Source organism: Osmerus eperlanus, chromosome 8 (assembly GCF_963692335.1).
Source record: "Osmerus eperlanus chromosome 8, fOsmEpe2.1, whole genome shotgun sequence".
NCBI classification, from domain to species: domain Eukaryota; kingdom Metazoa; phylum Chordata; class Actinopteri; order Osmeriformes; family Osmeridae; genus Osmerus; species Osmerus eperlanus.
Genome location: NC_085025.1, coordinates 5,205,901 through 5,230,362, shown reverse-complemented (window position 1 = coordinate 5,230,362; position 24,462 = coordinate 5,205,901). Strand labels below are relative to the sequence as shown.

The following is a 24,462-nucleotide window of genomic DNA, read 5'->3' as shown; positions in this document are numbered from 1 at the left end:
GGCCAGGGTGGTGTTGAGAGGTGGATGTGTACCTCGTGCACTCAGGCATCTCATTAAACTGTCAGTACTGTAGCAGCTAGGCTCTCTAGACAAGCTGCTCAAAGGCAGGAGGTCTGGCTCTGCAGAGGGCAGCCCGCCGCCTGCCTGATGAACACTTGTTATTTTAGGGTTCTGAGGATCAGTGGTGGTTTCTGTGACTGGTACTTCTCGGGGGGCTTCTTTGGATTTGCCTTCAAGGGCTTTTGTGCTTTCCCTTTTTCTTCTCTTTCTGTCTGTCTTTCCCTCGTACTCTCTGTCACTCCTTGTCTCTTTCTGTCTGTCTGTCAGTCTGTCTGTCTGTCTCTCTCTCTCTCTCTCTCTCTCTCTCTCCTCTCTCTCTCTCTCTCTCTCTCTCTCTCTCTCTCTCTCTCTACCTCTCTCTACCTATCTCTCTCTCCCTCTGTAAGCTCATAAATACTCAGTTCCAGCCTGGAGACATTTCCAGGGTTTTCTTGAAGTATTTTCTATCCTCCTACTCCTCACATACAGTCTTCTAAGACTGTGTAAGCAAAGGCCATAAAATCAGTTGGATTATGATCGCTTCTCAAAGTATGTTTATCTTTATCCCTTTTTATCTGATGTTCTGATCTTACCAAGACTAAAAACATGTAACTCGAACCCCACTTATCACCTTGTCTGATATCTACGTGAAACACAACTCCATAACGATGGCCTATTATGGGCTGTAGGGCTCAGACAGTGTGAACAAGGAGTCAAACTTGTTAGTATTCTTCCAAATCTGTCTATCCAGCTGCCCCTTTTTCTACCAACCCTCCTCCCCGTTCCCCCTTTCCCTCCCCTTACTGAGCATGTGCAGAGCATGCGTGTCAAAATAGCAGTGCTGAGGGATTGAACAGATTCCCCTTTTCTCAAGTTCACGTCTGTGGCGGTGCTGGGGGACTTGTGAGAGTTTATTTGGCTCATAGGAGCATCAGCAGCTCTCGAGTTACGGCCTGAGGGTCGGACACATCGGCCCGCACATACACACCTGCTCCTGTCCTTTAAGACGCCTGGCCTGCTGCTCAGACAACCGGAGGGAAAGAGAGAGAAGGAGAGAGGGACACAAGGAGGGAGAGAGAGAAGGAGGAAGAGAGAAGGAGAGAGGGACACAAAGAGGGAGAGAGAGAAGGAGGAAGAGAGCGAAGGAGAGAGGGACACAAGGAGGGAGAGAGAGAAGGAGGAAGAGAGCGAAGGAGAGAGGGACACAAGGAGGGAGAGAGAGGAGGGAAAGAGAGAAAAGGAGAGAGGGAAGGAGAGAGGGACACAAGGAGGGAGAGAGAGTAGGAAGAAGAGAGAAGGAGGGACAGAGAGAGAGGGAAGGAGGTTGAGAGAGAGCACGCGAGAGAGAGAGAGAGAGAGGGAGAGAGAGAGAGAGAGAGAGAGAGAGAGAGAGAGAGAGAGAGAGAGAGAGAGAGAGAGAGAGAGAGAGGAGAGAGAGAGAGAGAGAGAGAGGAGAGGGGGGGGGGGGGGTAGGGAACGAAGGAACATCAACACACCTGTGTTTCAACAGCATCCTGTAGGACGGCTGCAGTTGAATCGAGGTGGACCGGAATCCACAATTCAAGTACTGCCATGCTGGTACCACCATGGAAAGGGGTGGCAGAGAGCGAGGTGGGCATGGGGTAATTGGGGCGAGCGAGTAAGGGTTAGAGGGTCAGGTTGCTGCTATGCCACCCCCACCCTCACCCTCACGCACCAGCTCTAAGTCCCTATACATAGTCTGTGATGTTGCTCTTTAGCTGTCTAGCAGATGGTCCATCTGCTCTCCCAAGGATCACTTTGCGATAGATTCACCAGATTCTTTGGCGCAGGATCAAGTTGAGGCAGGAGAGAGCAACACCCCCCCCCCCCCCCCCCCCCCCCCTATTATAAGGGGCTGGTTATGGTTATAGCCACAGGATCTTGACCGCTGTAATCCAATTTTCTTTAGCTACTGTACCGGCGAGCCCTGGTAGATTCTTCACAAAGACTGCAAAGACTGTATATACACTGACATGTATATTTCCACACACACACACACACACACACACACACACACTGATACAGAATACAAAGACACACACAAGCAGGTACACACACAAACACACCAACCACCACACTTCCACCAAACACCACATTCCAGTTATATTGCCAGGAGTTGATTTGTCAAGCTACCAGAATCCAAACCTACTGGTGTAAGAAAGGAAAGAAGTCTGTGTCATGTCACAGTAAACTTCCCTGTCCAAACATGAATGACCACCACCTGTGTCATGGTCTTGACTCCTGGCCAACTGTCATGTGTTCAGCTCCATCTGTAGTAGAGAAAGTTGCAAGTCTCTGTGGGTTAATTAAGACTTTGTTGTTTCCTCACTCGTTCTGGACGCCCTGGGAATCTATTTTAGAGCAGTTTGACATTTTACTCAGACATCAATTCAAAATGCAGGCCTTTTAAGTATAGATGTGCACGCTCGTACACAGTTTGGAACCATTTTGGTGTTCAGAATACTTACGAAGTGTTGAATTACATCAAATCTGTAGAAATATGCTTTGAAAGGGGACCCTATAGAAGTAAGATGAGCTCAGAAGAGGGCTGTTTCAGCCCTGATGAACCTACCTAAGATGAGGTCTGACCAGACGTACTGAACAGCTCACATCTATCTGAACAGGTGTGATTGTGGAGCCAGTGTGAGATCCACACAGCAGTAACACACAGTAGTGTACGTACAGTACAGCAAGTCTAGTCCCACAGTCATACCGGGCTTATCCTGCATACAGTGGGAGCTACTTTTAAAACCTCACGGCTCCAGCTGTGGGCTCTTGTCTAATGGATTGATACTCCTCTGATTGTGGGAGCCGCAACCATGGCAACGGTGGGCTTGGGTAAACATAGGACTTGAGCAGGCAGGACAGGGAGGGAGGGAGGAGTGGGGCCAATCGGGGGGTGATTTAAGACTGAGACACATCAGTACTCGGACCTGGTGGGGAGGTGCCAAGGAGTCCACCAGGAGTTCCTCCAGAACAACAGTTGGATCTGTGTTTCTACTGACCCACATCCCATCACAGCTTCCTCCTTTAATAAAATATCTGTCCTGAACCACAGCCGGCCTCAACCTATGTTTGAAATGAGATTGCTTTAAGTAGTTTGTGCTTCTCTTATTGATTTTGGCAACCATGGGCACAGCTACTTAGAAACGTTTTGCATTTGTTGCCAAGACTAATGGTGGCTGCTTTTCATACTGAAATAACAGCGTGTTCTTTAAAGCAATTCATGTTAAGAAGTTGTGCCAAACGTAATAATTCTACGTAAAAATAAAACTGCTAAACACTGTAATACATTCATCAATTGCTTTTCAGAGAGGAGGTGATTCCACAGTCGAGATAATTCAAACTAATTGTCATCTATTAATTTATGATTCATTTCAGACCTGCTTTTGAGTTAAAAACAATTTTTTCTTTGCTGAATGTTTGGCTGGGTTACTGTACCTGGTCTCCTCAACAGGCTTCCGACTCCTTTTGATGATTGAGATAAACAATGTCCTGTGCTATTAGGATCTAAGTATTGAACCTGTACTGTAGGTATGATCCGCATGGTGAAAGAAAAATAATTATTTCATATTAGTCCATTTTTTAAAGAAACACTACTTTTGGATATATGAGTATGAGCCCAGTCAGTGTTGAATAATGAGCTGTTTCAATACATGTGACAGTGATCCTCAAAACCTCCTCTTCACCCTTCCCTCCCCCCTTCCCTCCCCTCCCCTCCCTCCTCTTCCTCCTCTCCCTCCTCTTCCTCCCCTCCCTCCCCTCCCTCCCCTCCCTCCTCTTCCTCCTCTCCCTCCTCTTCCTCCCCTCCCTCCCCTCCCTCCTCTTCCTCATCTCCCTCCTCTCCCTCCTCTTCCTCCCCTCCCTCCCCTCCCTCCCCTCCCTCCTCTTCCTCCTCTCCCTCCTCTCCCTCCTCTTCCTCCCCTCCCTCCTCTTCCTCCTCTTCCTCCCCTCCCTCCCCTCCCTCCTCTTCCTCCTCTTCCTCCTCTCCCTCCCCTCCCTCCCCTCCCTCCCCTCCCTCCCCTCCCTCCTCTTCCTCCTCTTCCTCCCCTCCCTCCCCTCCCTCCTCTTCCTCCTCTCCCTCCTCTCCCTCCTCTTCCTCCCCTCCCTCCCCTCCCTCCTCTTCCTCCTCTTCCTCCTCTCCCTCCCCTCCCTCCCCTCCCTCCCCTCCCTCCCCTCCCTCCTCTTCCTCCCCTCCCTCCCCTCCCTCCCCTCCCTCCTCTTCCTCCTCTTCCTCCTCTCCCTCCCCTCCCTCCTCTTCCTCCTCTCCCAGGATGACGAGGTGGTTCTCCAGTGTGTTGCCGCCATCCAGAAGGAGAACCGGAAGTTCTGTCTCGCTGCCGAGGGTCTTGGTAACCGACTGTGCTACTTGGAGCCCACTTCTGAGGCTAAGGTGAGTGAGGAGGATCCAGCCTTCACGAGAGAGCTACACGTGTTAGTGTCAGTCACGCTTACATAACACAGCAAGGCAACGGAGAATCCTAATTACATTTACTTTGTCAGATACGTTTGATGAGATAGATAGATGAGAACAGAATTCTTCTGCAGGCTTTAGCGCCATGGCAACAGCTACGGGTTCCAAAACAGCTGACCCTTTGTCCATCATGGGATGGATTGCTCAGAGGCTGGGTCAGAGAGATAAATATTAATGGGGAGGGAAAATGCATTACAATACTAATACAAGTCTAATATTTCTTTATAAGCGAGAGTGACTGCAGAATATGTACTGTTCTATTATGAGTGCAGTGCTTCTGCAGGGTTAGAACAAGGTTAAAATAACTCAATAGAGACCTTCCCATTTGGCAATTAACTTATCGGGAGTTTATCAGTGTCACAGTTTCACAGAAGTATGGACCCTGTAGCCTATGAATGAATTGGATGCATTGTTTCTCTTCGCTATTGTTTTTAAAATGAGCCAGTTAGGCTGCAAATGAGCTACTGAGAAAAACAAGGAATTGTATTGAAAGGCATGAAAATGCTTAAGACTTTAGCAGTCAGCACACAGAATTGCCGTGTGTTCTGCTCTACTTAGTTTGCTTATTCTCTTCCAGAAACACTTTTTAGTACTACCCTACCCTGTAATTGGATTCTTTCCACTATGTGCAATTAAATCTAAATCCACTGCCATTTGGTTTAATAAACTTTCACGCACAAACAAATAACATTTCCAAATGACATCAGTGCTCAGTGGCCCAGAGAGAGGAATCATACTTTCCTCAAGCCCCTCCTCCTTTCACCCATGATACAACTGTAAATCTCTTTAAGGAGAGGCAACCTAAGTGACAGTTGAGATTTATTGTATTATCAGCCATCTGTTTGTCCTCCCGGTCTCTTTGTGGCCCCCCTCCCCATCTCCTCCCTGAATCCATCTCTGGCTGAACGATGGGCTTTCCATCCAAATAACCTGAATGAATTACAGAACAAACTATAGGAGCTGTCCACAGTCTGTCATCAGGGAGCTGCATGCCTTCACTGACCAGGCGGTGTAGAGTATTAAGAAAAGAGATAAGTCTTTGTTGATCCTCTTGTGGGGGGACGGTTCTAGAACCCAGAGTGCTGGGTAAGGAGTCAGCAGTTGGACTGTGTTTGTTGTTGTCGTCATGCGGGCGCTGTGTTGAGGGCCTCTGCAGTGTGACCAGGCAGTCTGCAGCTGAGCCCAGGTGTTGACACCTCGTTTCCCTGCTTGAGGATAAATCTTGGCTCCGGGCCTCATAAAGTAAAAAATTCATGTCTCTGAAGTGGGAAAGAGAGACATGTGGTTCTGTCATGAACAGGGAACTGAGGAACAGCTTAGTCAAGCCTAGTTAGGGATGGTTGAGCGTTACATGTAATATCTGTTTAGATCTAGCAGTAGAATCAGTGTTATGTAGTGTAAAACGGCTAAATATTCTACAGGGCATTTGAACAGTTTAGCTGTCGTTCAATAATTGGTAGCTGAGAATTCAGAATTCATGTAGTGACGGTTGTAGGAAGGACTTCTTGAAAAGGTTATCTGATTTCTGTGGCATAGTGGTGCCATGTGATGTTACTACTAGGATTATGGATATGGTTAAGGTAATTCAACTGAAATATCCCAGTCAGTGTCTGGTTTGGTCTCATGTCCGGAGCTGAGAAAGTACCTCATTAGATGTGCTCTAGCTCAGGGGCTTGTCTTTCCCCGTCTCACTGCTGTTCTCCCTCACTCTCTATGCCGTGTCTTTATTTACATTTAGTCATTTAGCAGACATTCCCCCCGAGGCAAGCAGGGTGAAGTGCCTTGCCCAAAGACACAACGTAATTGGACACTGCCGGGAATCGAACCGGAGACCTTCAGATTACTAGCCCGATTCCCTAACCGCTCAGACACCCTTATTTCCAGTCCTTTATGATAATGAAACAAAAGCAGTGTCCCAACAAGATAAAGCAGTGTAATCCATGCTACCTCTGATCGCACACACATACACACACACACACACACTCATACGTACAGTATACACAATATGTACACGCACACATACACTCACTACCATGTTTTGCGCCGAGTTACAAAGTACATTATCACCTCCAGCACTCTCTCATCCTCACATTTCACACCTCACTGCTGGGGTCAAGGGTCAACTGGGTGTGTTACACCGCTCGACCCTAAATCATCCCCCGTCCCCCTTGCTGCACGTTAGACCAGGACGCGCTATACTGTTAAACGGTACAAGGGGCCGCGCATGGGGGGACACGGCATGCCAGGACATGCAGGCCTGTCCCAGGCCCAGTACGTGGGAGACACGGGAGACGACACAAAGACCGCCAGGAGAGAGCTGTGTGCACTCTCTGACCTCCCCCACGGGCACACTGTTACCAGGGGCCTCTGGAGACTGAGTTTAGGCCACCAACAGAGAGTGTGAGTGAGTGAGTGAGTGAGTGAGTGAGTGTGTGTGTCGGTCGTTATCCATGAGAAAGAGATCGAGAAGAGCCACAAGGGACACAGGAGATGGATAGCTGGATCCAAGGATGCATCATGTTATACAGTGTTCCTATTTTAAACACTGCTGAACAATGTACATGTATGGAACCACATAATAGGTACCCTTCTTTCCTCGGGGTGGGGAAGGTGGGGGTTTCTACTGTGTCTGTCGTTGTTCAGTAAACTGAACATCTTTGAATAAAAAAGACCAGAGGGAGAGACATGGACAGTTAGAGGAGGGCTGGAGCTCTGTCACGGGGAGGGCAGCGAGGAAGGATTAACCAAACCCACCCCGGGTTTCCACCTCTCAGAGGCCAGGCACTCAGAGTTAGCTTCTCCCTGCTCCTCCAGCTGCTCTTCAATTAGGGAGACTGAAGAAAACTGCAGAGTCAGCAGTAGGATTCACCACCGTTCTTCTAAGGGCTTTTTAAACTCGTCGATTTCTCCCTTTCGGTGATTGGCGGGGTTTTGGATGCAAAAGGCATTGGTTTTATGTCTGAGATTTGTATCTGTGGGTGTGTGTTTGTGTGTAGGAATGGGAAGGTCTTTGCATATTTTAATGATTTGAATCACTGCTGTATGAGTCTCTGTCTGCCTCCCTCCCTCCCGCTCACTCTCTCCCCTCTCCCCCTCCCTCTATCCTTCCCCCTCACCTCCCTCCCTCTCACCCTCCTTTCTATCCTTCCCCCTCACCTCCCTCCCTCCCTCTCCCCCTCCCTCTATCCTTCCCCCTCACCTCCCTCCCTCTCCCCCTCCCTCTATCCTTCCCCCTCACCTCCCTCCCTCCCTCTCCCCCTCCCTCTATCCTTCCCCCTCACCTCCCTCCCTCTCCCCCTCTCTCCTGCAGAATGTGCCTCCAGACCTATGCATCTGTAACTTTGTGCTGGAGCAGTCCCTGTCCGTCCGGGCCCTGCAGGAGATGCTGGCCCACACTGGACCGGACAGCGAAGGGGTGAGTACCCCGCAGGAGCCCCTGTGTCCTGGGTCCACTCCCCTCCTGTACCCCCCTGTAGGGCACAGTACTGCTAGACCACACCTGGCTCTGCTGGGTCCTTAGAACCAGGAGAACCATTTGTAGCGGCCCTCTCTGTCAGTCCTTCTACTGACAGTATACTGATGGGGGTATTTTTTTTCAAGCTATTAACATATTTGTATTATTATTATTAGGCTTAGCTATCATCAAATGCAAGCAGACATTTTAAATTGAAGGCTGGACTTGTCAGACCAGCGGGTGAAATATTGCAGGGGTTTTCTGGTCATCTTGTCGTAATACTCTGACCACCCACACACTCCTGAGAGCTCTCTGGTAAATGAAGGCCCTCTTCATGACTGGGACAGAGAGAGAGGGGTGGTCTGGGATTGCTTTCCTGTGAGTTCATCCACAACCTCCCTCCTTTGCCCACTTGTTTTACATTTAGTAATATGCACAGAGAGAATGAGAGAGAGAGAGACATATAGTAAGAGTGCGAGAGCGAGTGAGAGAGTGAAACTTCCTCCTTCAATGCTGTTTATCAGTCCAGGTAAGTCGTCATAACTGAGTAGTTAGATACAATAAACACAGTCAGACCCTACCCCTGGTGGTGACTGATTGCTACCATCCTCTCCACCTAGCTGCATGAATCTCATCACCTGTAAGCTTTTAAACCAACAAATGCAATGTTTATTTTCAGATGAGCACACCTGAATTGCTTGTTTATAGTTGTGTGTAGATGAGGTCATCTCTGGTCCTGTGGTTCCCTGTAGCATGTGATGATTAGTATTTCCTGACCAGTATTTACATGAGACTGTTTTCAGTTGGAGATGTGTGGAGATCTGACAGAAGGTTCTGGAGGGCATCACAGGATCAGAGATGAACGGGCTGGCTAAAGCACACACACCCTCCTCAGATTCATAAATAAAACATTTATAAGAGAGGAGAGTCATTCAAGCATGGTTACCAGACTGTTTCTGTATTCAACAGAGTGGGATTGTTTTCTGGTCTTGTTTGAAAAATGTCAAACTATGTTGACTCAAATCCAGTCTGGATGCCAAACTAGCAACCCAAACCCACTCCACCCCACCTTCCCCGACCCCCCAGAACAAAATGTTCTTTATTCTTTTATTCATCTGTTTATTTCTTTTTCCATCTGTATCTGTGTTTAATGTTGCTAGAGTCCTGACCATGAGCAATGGGTAGGTTAACATGTTCTCCTCGTCTGCATGATGTCTCTACTGACCCGCAACAAAACATCTCACTTTCGACACGTCGCTTCAAAGTGTTGTCTATTTTGGGATTGCCATTGGAATCACATACCTATGCTAAGGTGTAGCTGTGTACATTTTATATAATTTTTTTAATTTTAACTTACATCACTACAGTTTATAGTTTAGAAACCATCATTTCTGGCACACGCCTCCTGTATTAGAAATGCATGTAAAATGCAGTTTGTTTTGGTAGTTTTATTTTAATTACTGACATTTAGGAGAAAAGCCCTTTCCAGTAATTCCACGCCGGTCTGCTTGTGAAGAGCAAACGGGGCTTCCGAGATAGGTCCAGGCAGGATTGATGAAGTTGTCACGGATACAGTGAACTCTGCTCCTGAACTCCTGATTTATGGCGATCTTGAAATAGACATCCATGGGTTCCATCACCCGTTTCTCATGATTTGAACGCTTTTGCCTGGCCTCCCTCTCTCCACACAAGACTCTACGTTGTGCAATCACTGTCACGTCCGCATCAAACTGTTTTCTCCCCTATTTACTGTTGACCAAGCTCCTTGTAGCACACAGTTAGTTAATTGACAATACGTTATTCAGGGAGTGTGCAGAATACTTGTTTGTGCTAATCTTCTACTTTCAGAAAGTAAAACTGTACCTCCCTTCGATCTTTCATCAATGTGAATAAACATTGTACTGTATGCACACCTTGTTGACTGAAAGTGTTGTTGTTGTTTGAGTTTGTGGTGCTTTTTCTCCTCTCCGGGCTTGACTTCTAACTTAGCACGTTTTTCACGTGTGTTTTGTCCGAGGAACCGGCCTTGATTCTGGAATGTTCACCATTCTGTAGAACAAAGCTCACAGAACTGGAGAGGCTGATCCCACTAACAGGATTATCCTCCCCTTTCTGTCATCCTGAAGGAAGATTGGATTCTTGGTTACGTTTTTTTGTCTTTTTCCACTTACCTTTTCCCATCTATTTCCTTGTTTTGAGTTTGTCCATACATCACTATTTTTGGCAGGTGTTACTGAGCATGCAGAAAGCAAATGGGTCACGCTCTCCCTCTTAATGCAGATGATACTGAGGGCAGGTTAGATCTTAAATACACACAGGAGGCCTTACCTCTTACCTTACCTCAGCCAATGCTTAACAAATGAGTCTGGCACAAACATCCCCGTCTTCTTTGTGGCCTTGAAAAATGATTACGTAACAATTCTTCTGTGCTCTGGCCGATCTCTATGAGATTAGGGCCAGATATGAAGTGAACATTAGAAGTGAATTACTTAGTCACAGATTGGCCTACGCTACGCATCTCTGGCAGAGAGAATGTAGGTGGCACTATCTGGCAAGAAAAACAATTCACTCACACACACACACACACACACTGAGATACAGCATGATTAGAGTGGAAGGGGCGTTGCCGTCTAACCAAAGGTCACAGTTCTTGGCGATGATGTGTCAGCATGACAGCAGGCCTGAAATACCGACAGGCCAGCCGCTGAACACTCTCTCCCTCTCTCTCTCTTCCAGTCCCTCCCTCTCTCCCTCCCCCCTCTCTTACTCTCCCTCTCTCTCTACCTCCCCCTCTTACTCTCTCTTTTACCCCCCCCCCCCGTCCCTCTCTATTTTGTTCCCTCTTCTGACCCCTACTCAGCAACAGCTGGGCTGCAAAGAAATCTTTTCATTCCATTTTTTCTTCTCATCAAACTTCTCTTTTTTGTCCAGTGTTATTATTCTCCCCTGGATAGGCAGTCCATGTTTAGAAGAGGTGGAGAGACGTTCCCTCCCGCTTTATATAAGCTTAACAACCCAAATACTGAACCCTGAGGACATGCACGGTTACAGACATAGATTCTTATCCAGAATCATGTATCGCCGTAATTCCCCTGTATCTAGTAATAAATCGCATAGATTCAAGGTTTCCAGCATCCTGTCATGTTATACTATCTCTTCTTTTCATGCATCCAGAAGTTGATGAGAAGGGTAAGTTGACTTGGTGTTTTTAATAATTATTTTTGGAGACTGCAAGCGTGCATTGAGAACATCTTGATATCAAATATATAGGAGTCTCTTTTGATCATTCTTTTCGCTCCCCCCCCTCCCACATTGGTGGTTTTAATTTTTTTTCCCTCACGCTCAACCGCCACACTTGGTGGGTTCCCTTTTCAGGGAACTCTTAGTTTGTTCACTCTTCTGTTTGTCTGTGGCCTTCTGGGTGTGATACAACAACACAAGGAGGTAGTAGGTTGGGAAGGAGGCTGTGTTAAACTATGGAGATGCACCCATAACTCCTTAATCTCCTTGTGTTTTCTGTGCGGGTCCACAGGCTGCTCAGGGGGGTGGGCATCGCACCCTCCTCTACGGTCACGCCATCCTCCTGCGACACTCCTTCAGTGGAATGGTAGGATAAGAGATCGTTCTCAGCCCGCCTTGCTTGTTCAGTTCAGTTCTGTTTGGTCCCACTGTGGGACATTTGGTTTGCAGCAGAGCACAGATAAACAATGACAGTACACACATAACATTACAACTGTGCAACAAACAGCTGGCATGTTGTTTCTATATTTTTACATCTGTTCTGTTAGCATTTAGCAGTTCAATTGGGATATCTGTATGTATTATTATTCAAAAATATTCGACATAAATTCATACCTTGTCCTGTTATCAGTGTAATATCTTAAGAACTGTCTCAGGTGTTTCTGAACAGTATTGTACGGTTATAATGTGTATCCTCTCCTTGATGTTCTCTCACTCTGTCTGCCTAACAGTACCTGACCTGTTTGAAGACATCCAGATCCCTGACAGACAAGCTGTCTTTTGACGTAGGACTACAGGAGAACTCAATAGGTACCTGTAACACTACTTACAACAGGACCTTGGCCTACATTTAGCAGTATTGACTAGCACGCGGTCTTAATGACCCTCCTTTGACCTTGAATTGTTTGACTCGAGGAGTTCTGAGTCTTTATTGTGGAAACCCGGTACGAGGGCTCGCCTGTATTTGACATTTGAACCACCAAAAACACCAGAGCCATTTATCAAGCGGATGCAAAACTTCCAGCCACACTCCAACGCATCCAGATTGACTTCCACAGACGTTGCTATTTTTATGCCTGGTCCTACCTAGAATAGAGGCACTTCATCACACGGACAGATATCAAGACCCTTCTCAATATGAAGACCATACAAAATGGCACCTCCCAGTCTACGCGATGACCTCCTTTCAAACAACTGCTGGCGTTTTGTCTAAATGCTAATGTTGTTATTATTATCAAAACGCAGAATGTTTCCGATATGAACATGCCAATCTTACAACAAAGAATCAACCCGCTATCTGTGGTGGTTGGGACAATTAGGGCAATTGCTTTTCCAAACCAAACATTTACAGAAGTGTGTGTGTGTGCAGGAAGTTCCTGGAGATGTGTCTGTGGATGTCTGTACAGTAACCCCGATGTGTGTGCAGGAGAGGCCTGCTGGTGGACCATCCACCCTGCCTCCAAGCAGAGGTCTGAGGGAGAGAAAGTTCGTATTGGAGATGACCTCATCCTGGTCAGTGTGTCTACTGAGAGATACCTGGTAAGCACTAGTACTGTACCATGTTACTGAAGACCTTGGGGTGGGTATAGGCCAGCGGTTCGAGAATCTGAGTGCAGATCAATAGATTGCAGGGTCAAATACCGCCTGTACGCTGCTTTGGATGAAAATGTCAGCAAAATGAATGATGAGGGTAGAGGGAGAAGGAGAGGACAGAATGGGTTGTGTATTTGTGGCGGTTGAATGCCCTGCTAATCACTTTGCACTGTGTGTAGCACATCCAGAGTCATCATCAAATCACAGTCATCTTCAGATCACAGTCCTCATCACTCGGGTTCACGCTGCACTTCTCATTTTCCCTCTAAACGGTTTCTAGTCTCTGAATACGGCCCATGTCAAGGTCATCTTTGAGTGACAAGGCAGTTAAGTTGAGCTAGTACTCACTGTAATGAGCTGTAGGAGATCCCTTCTTCAACTATTTTCCCATCCTTCGTATAGAGGGCACTTCACTGGCTGATGAGCTAACAGTTAATGTGCTGTCCGCTATGCAGAAGGATGTTGTCATCTTAAATTATCTTGAGAAAGAGAGGGAGAGGGGGAGGGAGATATGCAGAGCATAAAATTGAATGAAAGTGGCGAGTTCACACAAGCCTTGAGGGAAGAAAATACGCAATTAAAGCAAAGCTGGACCTGACTAAGAATCCTCTTCCTCCAGAGGGACATTTTTACCCCATGACAGACAATCCTTCCCTAAAACAATCACAAAGAGTTCCCATTATCGTCCTTGATGTTCTTTTGACAGAGACATTTTTTGAAGATTTTAGAGATAAAATTGTGCCAATATCCCTATTGTTCTAATGTTGTGGATGTTGCTGGTCAAAGCAGTAACCTGGTAGTAACCTTAGTAACCTGGACAGGGCAGACGATGGGGTGCTATATGAGCTCTGTTAAATGGTCCACTCTGCTGTGTCCGATTGTGGACAGCATCCAGCCCTTTCTGTAGGGAGGAATTAAAGTATTAGCTTGAAGGCTGTCTGAATAGAGTTCACCAAATGTTGATTAAAAACTGTAGCCAGCAGACTTCAGTGTGGAAGCTGGTAGCCTGGTGATAGTTATTAAATGCCTGCTTGAATCTTTCAACTCCCTCCATCCCCACCCCATTTTTCTCTTTCTCTCTTCCTTTCTCTGTTCCTGTCTCTCTCTCCCTTTCTATTTATTTATTTCTCTCTCTGTCTCAGTCTTTCTCCTTGTTTCTCTCTCTCTGTCTGTCTGGGACTTTCTCGCGTTCCGACACGTGCATACTAACAGAGCTTGACCTCTGCTCCCGCAGCACCTGTCCATCTCCAGCGGCGGCATCAACGTGGACGCTTCCTTCATGCAGACGCTGTGGAACGTCCAGCCCACCTGCTCCGGCAGCAACGTGGCGGTCGGCTTTCTGATCGGGGGTCACGTGATGCGCCTTTGCCACGGCCACGACGAGAGCCTCACCATCCCCGGAGCTGACCGTAGCGACGAGGAGCAGAGGTGAGCTGACCGTAGCAACGAGGAACAGAGGTGGGCGGAGCTTGTGGAAGGAGCTGTCATCCGTCTCCACTAGAAGGGTGTGACCAGTCCAGGTTCTGCTTCTAAGCAGGGAGTCATGTGGCTGAGTGGTTAGGGAATCGGGCTAGTAATCTGAAGGTTGCCAGTTCGATTCCCGGCCATGCAAAATGACGTTGTGTCCTTGGGCAAGGCACTTCACCCTACTTGCCTCGGGGGAATGTCCCTGTACTTACTGTAAGTCACTCTGGATAAGAGCGTCTGCTAAATGACTAAATGTAAATGTAATTGTTAGACAGCCAGCTGATTAGAGAGAGGGTGAACACACACCTTGATGAGTAAATGACTAGTTCAGACACACAGTGATAGTAGCAAAGTCTCTCTCTGAGGTATGAAAGAGGGTTGGGCTGTAGGGATGCTTCGTCAGTCTATACGTCAACACCACCCTGTCTCTTAGGTCTCATTACTGTTCAAAGGGCCTTTCATCAAATGTCATTTAATACCATTAGTTTCATCTAGAGGGGAAATGGGCTTGAGTCTGGGTCCTGACTTGAATATTAACTCAACAGTGTGCTTTTTGCTGTGTCATTTCATATTGACATATTGTTCACAGTAGTCAGAGTCTTGGCATGGTTGTTTAGGCCTCTGTGTACTCCTGTGTACCCAGGATAGTGAACTACGAGGCGGAGACAGGCGCTTCAAAAGCCCGCTCTCTCTGGAGACTGGAGCCCCTCAGGATCAGGTAGGAGCCTCTGTCAACCACCCCCCCAACACACACACACAGTAGATTAACCTTCCACAGGGCTCTGCTATGTCTTGTTTCTCACTGGTCTCTTACCCCCTCAGCACACCACACACCCTTTTGTGACCCTAGAGGGCAAAAGTACACACATCCTTCACTCAAGTAGAAGTACAGATACTCATGTTTAATAAGAAGTAAAAGTGTACCTGTTGGACCTCACATCATATTAATACGTTAATACAAAAATGACACATCAACCTTTTCCCCCCCCCAAAAAGCATTTTTTTTTTTCAAAACTTTTATTAAAAACTTTTTTTCCAAAATTGTTTTTCAACCTTTTTGGGGAACGTTTTGGTTGAAAATATAGTTTTTTAATATTTTTACACACACAGTGAAAGGAGAGGAGACCAGAAAAGCCTGAAACTGAGTACAGCTGAAACACGCCCACAATATTTCCACAGCCTTCTCTTACCCCTCAGACCATCCTTCCTTGCAGATTAAATGTCACAGATACGGACACATCGCTCCCTGGGAGATAGAGAGATAGTTAGTGAATTTTGTATGACAGTCTTTGACGTCGCTGTGGGGTTATATATAACCTTCTCATCTCCAGCCCAGAGCTGTCACAACCAATCAGGTAGCAGGTCCTCCAAGGCAGGCGGCCAAGTCTGTATTCACATGCTCTCTAAAAGTTTCTCTGCTTGATATCTCTTCTTGATTTATTTTGTCTCTCTTCCTGATCTCTCTACCTGGTCTCTCTCTCTCTTGGTCTCTCTTCCTGGTTTCTCTTGTCTCTTTTCCTGGTCTTTCTGCCTGGTCTCTCTCACCTGACTCCAATATGATAGTAACAATTGCAGTTCGTAGCAGAAAGACCTGTATCGACGTCATGTTATAATCATGCCAAGAAGAATATTGCGCTCACTTGTTATTTGTGTCCTCTGCTGTGATTGGCCAGCTGGAGTGGTAGCCACATGCGCTGGGGCCAGTCTTTCCGCCTGCGTCACCTGTCCACCGGATACTACCTGGCCCTGACGGAGGACGGAAGCCTGGTTCTGCAGGACCGGGAGAAGTCCGACACCAAGGCCACGGCTTTCTGTTTCCGACCCTCCAAGGTTCGTAGTGCCGGGCTGGAGATCTTGACTCTGTGGCGGTCACTCACACACTGCAAGGGTAACATAGTGAGCCGTCCAGCCTGGTCAGAGCACAGGACATCCCCATGACCAGTCATGGAGTCCCCAGTGCTCCTCTGAGATTGAACCCTCCGTGGTTCTGAAGTGGTTAACCCGGTTTAGTGGTTTTTAATCTGCAGGTCACTGGGTCAGAATGTGTGTGACCTGTTAACTCCAGTCTCCCTGCAGTAGTTACTCCGTATGATTAAAAAACTCCCCTGATTCGCATAACCTATAATGGATGAGCTCTGCTCCGAGCCTTATATACTGACCTTCTCCGCAAGCCTGATAACCGGGTAATATTACTGTTAGCCTTTAAATATTTCCTCGGGTCTAATTGCAACCGTGTTACAGCTGTTTTTAATTAGCGCTGACTGAACTTCTATCATGAGTCGTGTCAGTAAAGCTAGGCCCACTGTGCTTCACTGGCCTGTACGGCTCATTCTTGCATCTGCATATTCACTCCTCTACTCCTCCATTTACACATTTTGTCTCTTCCTTTTTCTTTCTTATATGCTCTGTCTGTCATTGTTTCTTTCCCTGCCTCTCTCTCTATTCTTCTGTCTGTCTCTCCTCCTCTTCCGCAAATCCACCCATGACACATTCATCTACCGCCAACCATTGAGGTCCAGGCAGAGTCGTGTTCTACAGCGGCTCTAATCTCCTCCTCGCTACCTGCTGTCTGCAGTAACGAGCCCCCTGTCTGTCTCTGTACAGACCTAACAGCAGTCGGGCCAATGATGAGGCGTTGACAGGGCCCAGCTACAGTTTTTTTTTGTTTTTTTATGAAAACCTTTATTGCCCCGAGGGGAATTTGTTCTGCACCAAGAGCTTGAAAACAGAGATACATTCAACACTGCAGACAGGACAGTACAGTGGACATAACATAATTATTAAAAAGCACAGCGAGACAATAAATGCAAGAATAAAATAATACAAAATAAAACTGAAGGCATCACAGAAATAACTTAGGAAATAACTTAAGAATATCAGCAGGTCCAGTACAATGTAAAGTGCATAGTGCCAGAAAGGATAAAAAAGGGTTAAAACATTGGGTCTGTACAGACGCCTAGCTGTCTCTGTGACATCACAGTGAGATCTTCATCCTGTTTGTCCGTCTGTGTCCTGCAGGAGAAGGTGGAGGCGGGGCCTAAGCGGGACATCGAGGGCATGGGCGTGTCGGAGATCAAGTATGGAGACTCCATGTGTTTCGTCATGCACGTGGCTTCTGGGCTGTGGCTGTCCTACCAGGCGCCTGATGCTAAATCCTCCCGGCTAGGACCCCTCAAACGAAGGGTGAGTCTTCAAGTGTTTTATTGATAGGACAGACGGAGACACAGGAAGCAGGAGGGGTGGGGGGTGCATGCAGGAAATGACCTAATATGGATTCAAAGGCCCAAGCCCCTACGTTTCCTTTAATGGAACACACACTTACCCTGTGGGCTACCAGGGTGCCCCATATCCAACCCAGAAAGCTGTTAGCTGGCTGTCCAGAGAGAGTTGGCTACAGCCATCCCCTCCTCTCCTCTTCTCTCTTATAGTCCTCCACCAGCAGGGACACGCGAGGCACTCATTCAGACGTGATAATGAGAGAGGGATGGCGACAGTTAGTTTTTAGGAGAGGAGGAGGGATTAGGACGGGATCCCCTCTCTCCCTCTCAATCTGTCTGTGGTGTGAGGCACGCTGCTCGTCTCCGGGCACGCCTCCAGCAACAACAAGCGCCACCTCTGCAGTGAAGCCAAGCGAGCACCTTGTCAGCATGCCAGCGTACTCCCACGGGGAAACGATCAAACTACCTTTTAATCCCTGGGGGCCAGCTCCGATTAAGCCATCGTGTCATGGCGGCTCAGTTTTCCCTGAGCAGGCATGTCCTGCCCCCTCCCTCACACCTCCGCTAGGAAGATACCCTGCTGCTCATCATCTAGTACAGTGTTCGAGGAAACATCTTAACACCTTAATGTGAACAGAAATATTCCTAATCCGATGTGAGCTAACATTCTTGTGTTTGGTTTGTGCGTGTGTTTGAGCGTGTGCGCGTGTTGTGTGTGCGTGTTATTGTGTTGGTGTTGTGTGCGCGTGTTATTGTGTTGGTGTTGTGTGTGTGTGTTATTGTGTTGGTGTTGTGTGTGCGCGTGTTGTGTGCGTGTGTTATTGTGTTGGTGTTGTGTGTGTGTTGTGTATGCATGTTGTGTGTCCAGGCCTGCCTGCACTCTGAAGGGCACATGGATGATGGACTCAGCCTGCAGCGCTGTCAGCACGAGGAGTCTCGAGCGGCACGCATCATCCGCAACACCACATTCCTCTTCAGGGATTTCATCAGGTACACCAGAATCACCTGCCCACGCTACACCTGCACACCTCGAGGCCACCACTGAGCGCAACGGGGGTCCACTTCAGGAATAGTCTCACACAACAGGAGAGTTTATTATATTGACTTCAACACGTAAACTTTCGTAATATGAATGAATAACGGCTTGCTAATGGTCAGAGCTTCTCAAGTATGTGTGCCAGTGTAGCACTGATCACATCCAACCTCACAGACAGGCGGAGCCTGAAGGACCCGTTTCAGATCACACAGATTAGGACGGACACGTGAACGTTCCACTTTTCGCTGACTTCCTCTGCTCTTCCTCTCTCTTACAACGGACGTCTTCTGGTTTCCTTCGCCAGGGGTCTGGACAGCCTGGGGGGAGACACGGAGGTGGCTCTGCCGTTTGAGGAGGTGGTGCAGACGCTGAACGACCTGATCGAGTACTTCCAGCAGCCCCACTCTGAGCTGGAGCACGAGGAGAAGCAGATGCAGCTGCGCTCGCTCATCAAGCGCCAGGACCTGTTCAAAGAGGAGGTGAGGTGCCGGAGGGACAGACGGGCACAGCGCTCTGTAGTCACGGGAACAGGGATGTGAGGCGCTTTGTAGAGCAGGACACTTACCTCCGGCGAAGCTCTGTTACTTAAATGAGAGATCGAATAAACGTCTTCTCCCCTGTTGGAACGGTTGCTACTCATTTGTTACAGCAGCGAGCCTGCCAGAGGCTCCTACTGGAAACCATGAATTCATGTTTACTGGCTAATTTTCCTCCACATTCTCTGGCAGGTTGATAGTACAAAATGACTGAATTAATGGAAAAAGTGAGTGTATAGTGTTTATTTTTTATTTTTATGAATATGTTGGTTGTGTGTGTTCCAGGGCATGCTGGCCCTCCTTTTGAAGTGCATCGACCGTCTCAACCTGTACAACAGCGCCGCCGAATTCGGCGAGGTGGCTGGGGAGGAGGGTGGAGCAGTGTGGAAGGAGATTCTCAACCTGCTCTACAAACTACTGGGTAACATCCTTCAAAATGTCATCATTTCATTCATTCATTGATTGATTCATTAATATAGTCTCTCACTGAAATGAAGGCACACACAAACAGCATCTGCCTTTCTCCACAGGGGAGTGGGTGTGAGGGGGGTGGTGTGTGTGTGTGTGTGGGGGGGGGGCGGGGGCTGGAGGTTACCACAGGAACAGGAAGTGACCTCCTGTATGGGTTATGTCTGCGGCCCTTCCTATTCTAAGGAGGTATAAACAGCCAGATTCACGTTCAAACCCATAGAAACGTCACTAGCAGGGAACCAGATGCTTCATCACAAGCAGTGACATTGGCCTGTCTTTTGTGGTCCCTCCAGACTCTCAGCTGGGAAAGACACGACCTCTCAGTGTTTGTCTGTTTAACTTCTCTGGTACTTTGATTTGTTGGCCGGCCCATCATTTTAAGAACTTTGCCTTAGCTGACCTTGACTTCCAACATATTCATCATGGCTCATCACACACACACCCCAGACTCCTGCCCTTCTAACCCAACACAGTAGGTCACCCTGCAGAATGCCAAGGCAGTCTGGCGAGAGAACAGAATGAGTCTGGCAGGTAATTTTCCCTCTGACCTCAAGTCGGTTGGGTAGCAAACCCACTAGCCTGTTAACCACTCTCATTCTCATCCTCCGAGGGATTTCTCTATCCCAGGTCTCCCCTCTCAGGACCCTCCTCTCTCGCCCGGGCAGTTTCACATTCAGACCGCTGAACACTCATGTCTTAGTTTCAAAGAGCACATGCACTCTGTAAGTGTGGCTGTTGATGGATGGATCTCCTGAGAGGTTTGTATTCGCTGAGAGATTAGACGGCATCAGTATTCCTCTGGGCCTGAAGCACTGGTAAACGACTTCAAAAGGGATTAATCAGTCTTGTGGCCCCTGACACTAATGGTGAAGAGTGATTGGCTGAGGTGATGAGAGGGCAACACAATGTCACACCAGTCAGTGACAGACATGACACAGTCTCAGAGAACACACTCCCATCTATCTCTCTGCCTGATACCTCAGCCTTTCATAATGACATGGTGATTTACACTTTCACCCAAAGCGACAAAGTGACCCTTTGATTTGCAGTCAAATGCAGTTGATTGGAATAAAAAATGTAAAAAAGGAAATGAAAAACACCTTCTTCCTGTCTGTTCATTCCCCCTCCAGCTTCTCTGATCTGTGGAAACAGGAACAATTGTACCCAGTTCTCTCGTAATCTGGACTGGCTGGTCAGCAAGCTAGAGAGGCTGGAATCCTCCTCAGGTAAACCCTGCAACTCATATACATCAGTGAACACCAACATATACCAATATACAGCAATATATACCAATCACCAGTATACCAATTCCATTAACTTGATGTGGCGTCATAATGTCTCCAGGTATTTTGGAGGTGCTCCACTGCATCCTGATTGAAAGCCCTGAAGCCCTGAACATCATCCAGAAGGCACACATCAAGTCCATCATCTCCCTGCTGTACAAACACGGACGCAACCACAAGGTAGAGAGGAATCTGATGTTACTGTCACCCTTACTCGATACAAACACAAACTCCATGCAGACCATTCTAAACCCACTCTCCATTCTAAACAACGCATTCTAAACATTCCAAACCCCGTCAGTGACATGACTACTGCAGTACCCAGAAGTGTGTGTCTGAGCCTAGTCTCCCCTCTGGAACATGGAAGCTATTCACACACAGGCCTGGCAGGGGGGTTGCCATTGTTTGCATGACACCAATGCCTAAATCCTCCACCACTGCAACACCAAGGTCAAACTGGCAAGTATTTCCCCCTAGTTAGCTTCATAAACAATTCAACACCAAACAATGAATGTAAATCTGTTGGAGTCTTGCCTGTCAGCACCCTCCAGCAACAACAACAGGCCGCAGGCTGCTCTGAGAACGTGAAGGGTTTGAGGCATCCTGTACGTGTTTTACATGCACTGTTAACGTGTCAGACTCAGACAATATTTGCTTCTGGGGGCTGGTGGGTCATGCAGGGCCACTGTCGTAAACAGCAGGTGTTGAGCCACGCGCGGGGAGGAATCCTTGGGCCTTGTAAACTGTAGGCCCCGCATGCTGCTGTGTAGCTCCCTGTGCGTGTCTCTTCCTGCTGCTGCTAATGATAATCTCTAGCCTCTCGCTCCTCTCTCTCTCTGATTCTCTCTCGCTCCTCTCTCTTTCTCTCTCTGATTCTCTCTTTCTCCCTCCCTCCATCCCCCTCTTTCTCATTTTAATAATAATAATAATACAAATATGAATTATCACTCTCTTGTTTCTCTCTCTTTATCTCTCACACATTCTCTTTGTGTCTGGGGGGTATTTATAACAGAAAATAATAGTGTTTTTAACGTGAGAATGTCTCAATATAGAGCATCAAATGTCTCTCTCCGTCTCCAACAGATCTTGGACGTCCTGTGCTCTCTGTGTGTCTGTAACGGGGTGGCAGTGAGAGCCAATCAGAACCTCATCTGTGACCACCTGCTTCCTAAAAGGGACCTGCTCCTCCAAACACGATTGATCAATGACGTCCAGAGGTAACAGTTTTGCTTGTGCCTTGCGCTTTGATATTTGTAATCATAGGGTTAGATCATAACATCTTAAATGTTACGCCAATTCTTAATTGGGTGTGCTTTGCCTTCGGCAAGGGCACAACCTTTGTTCTCTCACATATATATTATTATTTTTATTATTCTTTTTGCCCCCCTAAAACTCAGTCAATATTTGGCCTACATAGACAACCTAGGTGTCAAAAGTTTCGTCTTGGTACCGATTGAGTTGCTTGTATTGGGATTTACGTTCCGTTGCATGGTTTAGGCTTAGGTTAAGTTTTTGTGGCGAAAAGTGAAGCTAACGGTGGCTAATTTGCTAGCCACAGTCACTGACGTTACTAACGTCACTACGTCACTAACGTCACGAAAACTCGCGTGACTACCTCTAGCAGAACATTAGTTTAGCAGCTCGTTAACTTCTGGGAGATAGCTAAGCTAACTACTTTACTGCAAGGCAGCTGCAGAAACGCCACAAGCAAAGAGGCCAGGGTGATAACTATTTACTCATTTTACTTTGTGATATGACACACAATTGTGATGTGTAATGTACAATATAAGCCGATATTATTAAGGAAGTACATCTACTTTCGGAAACAGTAGTTTACTATTTCACTGAAGTATTAGCATCATGACATTAGCCTCTGTTGCCCGGGCAACACATAACAGTGGTCTATGATGCATCTGTTTTCAATCGTTAAAATAAACATTCCTCACAAATACGTTTTCGTTGTAGGATTTATTATGACATTAGATTACAAGTAAACGATTTGTGGGTGAAATTATCATTACCCGTCGTTTCAAACCAGTGTAGCTCACTGCAACACTGTAGCCTACGCGAGACACTACAAAAACATCTACACAGCTGTTTAGAAAGTCAAACGGCAACAGAACGGCAACAGAACATGTTCGGCACTCCCCTTACTTAAATCAAACTACTAACCTGAACTTCATTGCCACAGCCTAAACGTTCTCCATCTGTTCATGAAAATAATTAATTTCAGCCTAAACCGTACAACGGAACGTTAAATCCAATTCAACCAACCCAATCGCTACCAAGACGAACACAGCAGTAGTCTAGTACTGTACTGTAGTAGTACAATTTACCGGGGCAGCTTCTCCACACAGGGCTATATCGCACTTGGCGTTGTTACTGACAATGATCGCTACCAGTGAGCTTTTTATGAATGAGCGATTTTCCACTAAATAAATGTCAAGCTTATTTACGTTTTGGGGGGCATATTTTCAGTTAGCAGATGGTACTGTTTGAATCGCGATTCCATCTTCTACTGCCGGGTAACGTCGTAGAATAATCTTCAAAGGGGGTTCTTTATTAATGAATGAATGCAATGAGTAGGCTAAATGCCTGAAAATATCATGAGAAGGGAAAACTTAAAAGGACGTTTAAGTCATAGAGATTAGGTCAATTTTTACACCGCTCTGCCAAATTTATTCGTTTTGATTCAGCTATGAGGCTGCCTCTTGCAGGGGAAATAGAAGACATCTATTTCATTCTACACTTCACTCGTATTTTGAGTTGTAAATGAGCAGCAACAAATATATGCTTTTAAATCTATGTAATCTTAATAAATAATAAGTATGCATTTTTATATAAAATATACAGAAATATCAGTTGTAAAAATGACATTCAAAAACGGACCCCTGTGCAACCGATGCAAGCAAGCACACCCTACAATTTCCCCAGAAATTGTACCCTCTCTAGTGTTACGTTCGTTTACGCCCTTTTGATGTTGTTATTGGGGGGGGGGGGCGAAAAAAAAATATGATTGCTTTCATGCATGTATTATGTAACAACCTACATTAGAAAAAAGTGTCTTGTGTTCAGTCTACCTCCAGATTTCACCTGCACATCTGTTCCCTGTCCGCAGTATGAGGCCTAACATCTTCCTTGGGGTGGCGGAGGGCTCGGCCCAGTATAAGAAGTGGTACTACGAGATGATTATCGACCAGGTGGACCACTTTGTGACCAACGAGCCGACCCACCTGCGTGTGGGATGGGCCAGCACCAAGGGCTATGCCCCCTACCCTGGAGGCGGCGAGGGCTGGGGAGGGAACGGGGTCGGGGATGACCTCTACTCCTACAGCTTTGATGGACTCCACCTCTGGTCAGGTACGGTAGGGTTTGCGGTTCAGTCAGATCACCTCACCTGTCTTGTTGAATTTGTCGTGTAAGTGCGTTTGTTTCTGGTTTCTGGGGAGGTTTTGAAAAGATCTGAAGGGCTTTGCCTGGAAACATTTGGGGATGATTGCACACTGAAAGAGAATAGATCATTATAAATACATCACAAATGACTTCCCCAGCAGCCTCACCCTATCAGCCTCCGTTCCCTCACAGCCTTTTCTGTCCTTGTCAGCCCCCCCCCCCCATGCTCCCCCCTCC

The 24,462-nt window shown here is 47.1% G+C and overlaps 1 protein-coding gene across 3 annotated transcripts in view; it reads left to right on the top strand.

Annotated features, from left to right (window-relative positions):
* The window catches only part of ryr3 (ryanodine receptor 3), a 79,465-nt gene that overhangs the window by 5,765 nt on the left and 49,238 nt on the right, over positions 1 to 24,462 (top strand). For 2 of the 3 annotated variants that reach the window (XM_062468581.1, XM_062468579.1), the window contains exons 2-17: positions 4,334 to 4,453; positions 7,845 to 7,949; positions 11,521 to 11,595; positions 11,960 to 12,038; positions 12,655 to 12,767; positions 14,056 to 14,249; positions 14,932 to 15,006; positions 15,962 to 16,118; positions 17,307 to 17,471; positions 18,375 to 18,496; positions 18,847 to 19,021; positions 19,364 to 19,499; positions 20,680 to 20,775; positions 20,894 to 21,012; positions 21,916 to 22,049; positions 23,951 to 24,192. In XM_062468581.1, the coding sequence (XP_062324565.1) occupies positions 4,334 to 4,453; positions 7,845 to 7,949; positions 11,521 to 11,595; positions 11,960 to 12,038; positions 12,655 to 12,767; positions 14,056 to 14,249; positions 14,932 to 15,006; positions 15,962 to 16,118; positions 17,307 to 17,471; positions 18,375 to 18,496; positions 18,847 to 19,021; positions 19,364 to 19,499; positions 20,680 to 20,775; positions 20,894 to 21,012; positions 21,916 to 22,049; positions 23,951 to 24,192 (2,107 nt within the window). Of the gene's footprint in view, positions 1 to 4,333; positions 4,454 to 7,844; positions 7,950 to 9,148; positions 9,170 to 11,162; positions 11,178 to 11,520; positions 11,596 to 11,959; positions 12,039 to 12,654; positions 12,768 to 14,055; positions 14,250 to 14,931; positions 15,007 to 15,961; positions 16,119 to 17,306; positions 17,472 to 18,374; positions 18,497 to 18,846; positions 19,022 to 19,363; positions 19,500 to 20,679; positions 20,776 to 20,893; positions 21,013 to 21,915; positions 22,050 to 23,950; positions 24,193 to 24,462 lie in introns of all 3 variants that reach the window. The other variant, XM_062468582.1, reaches the window with a different exon arrangement.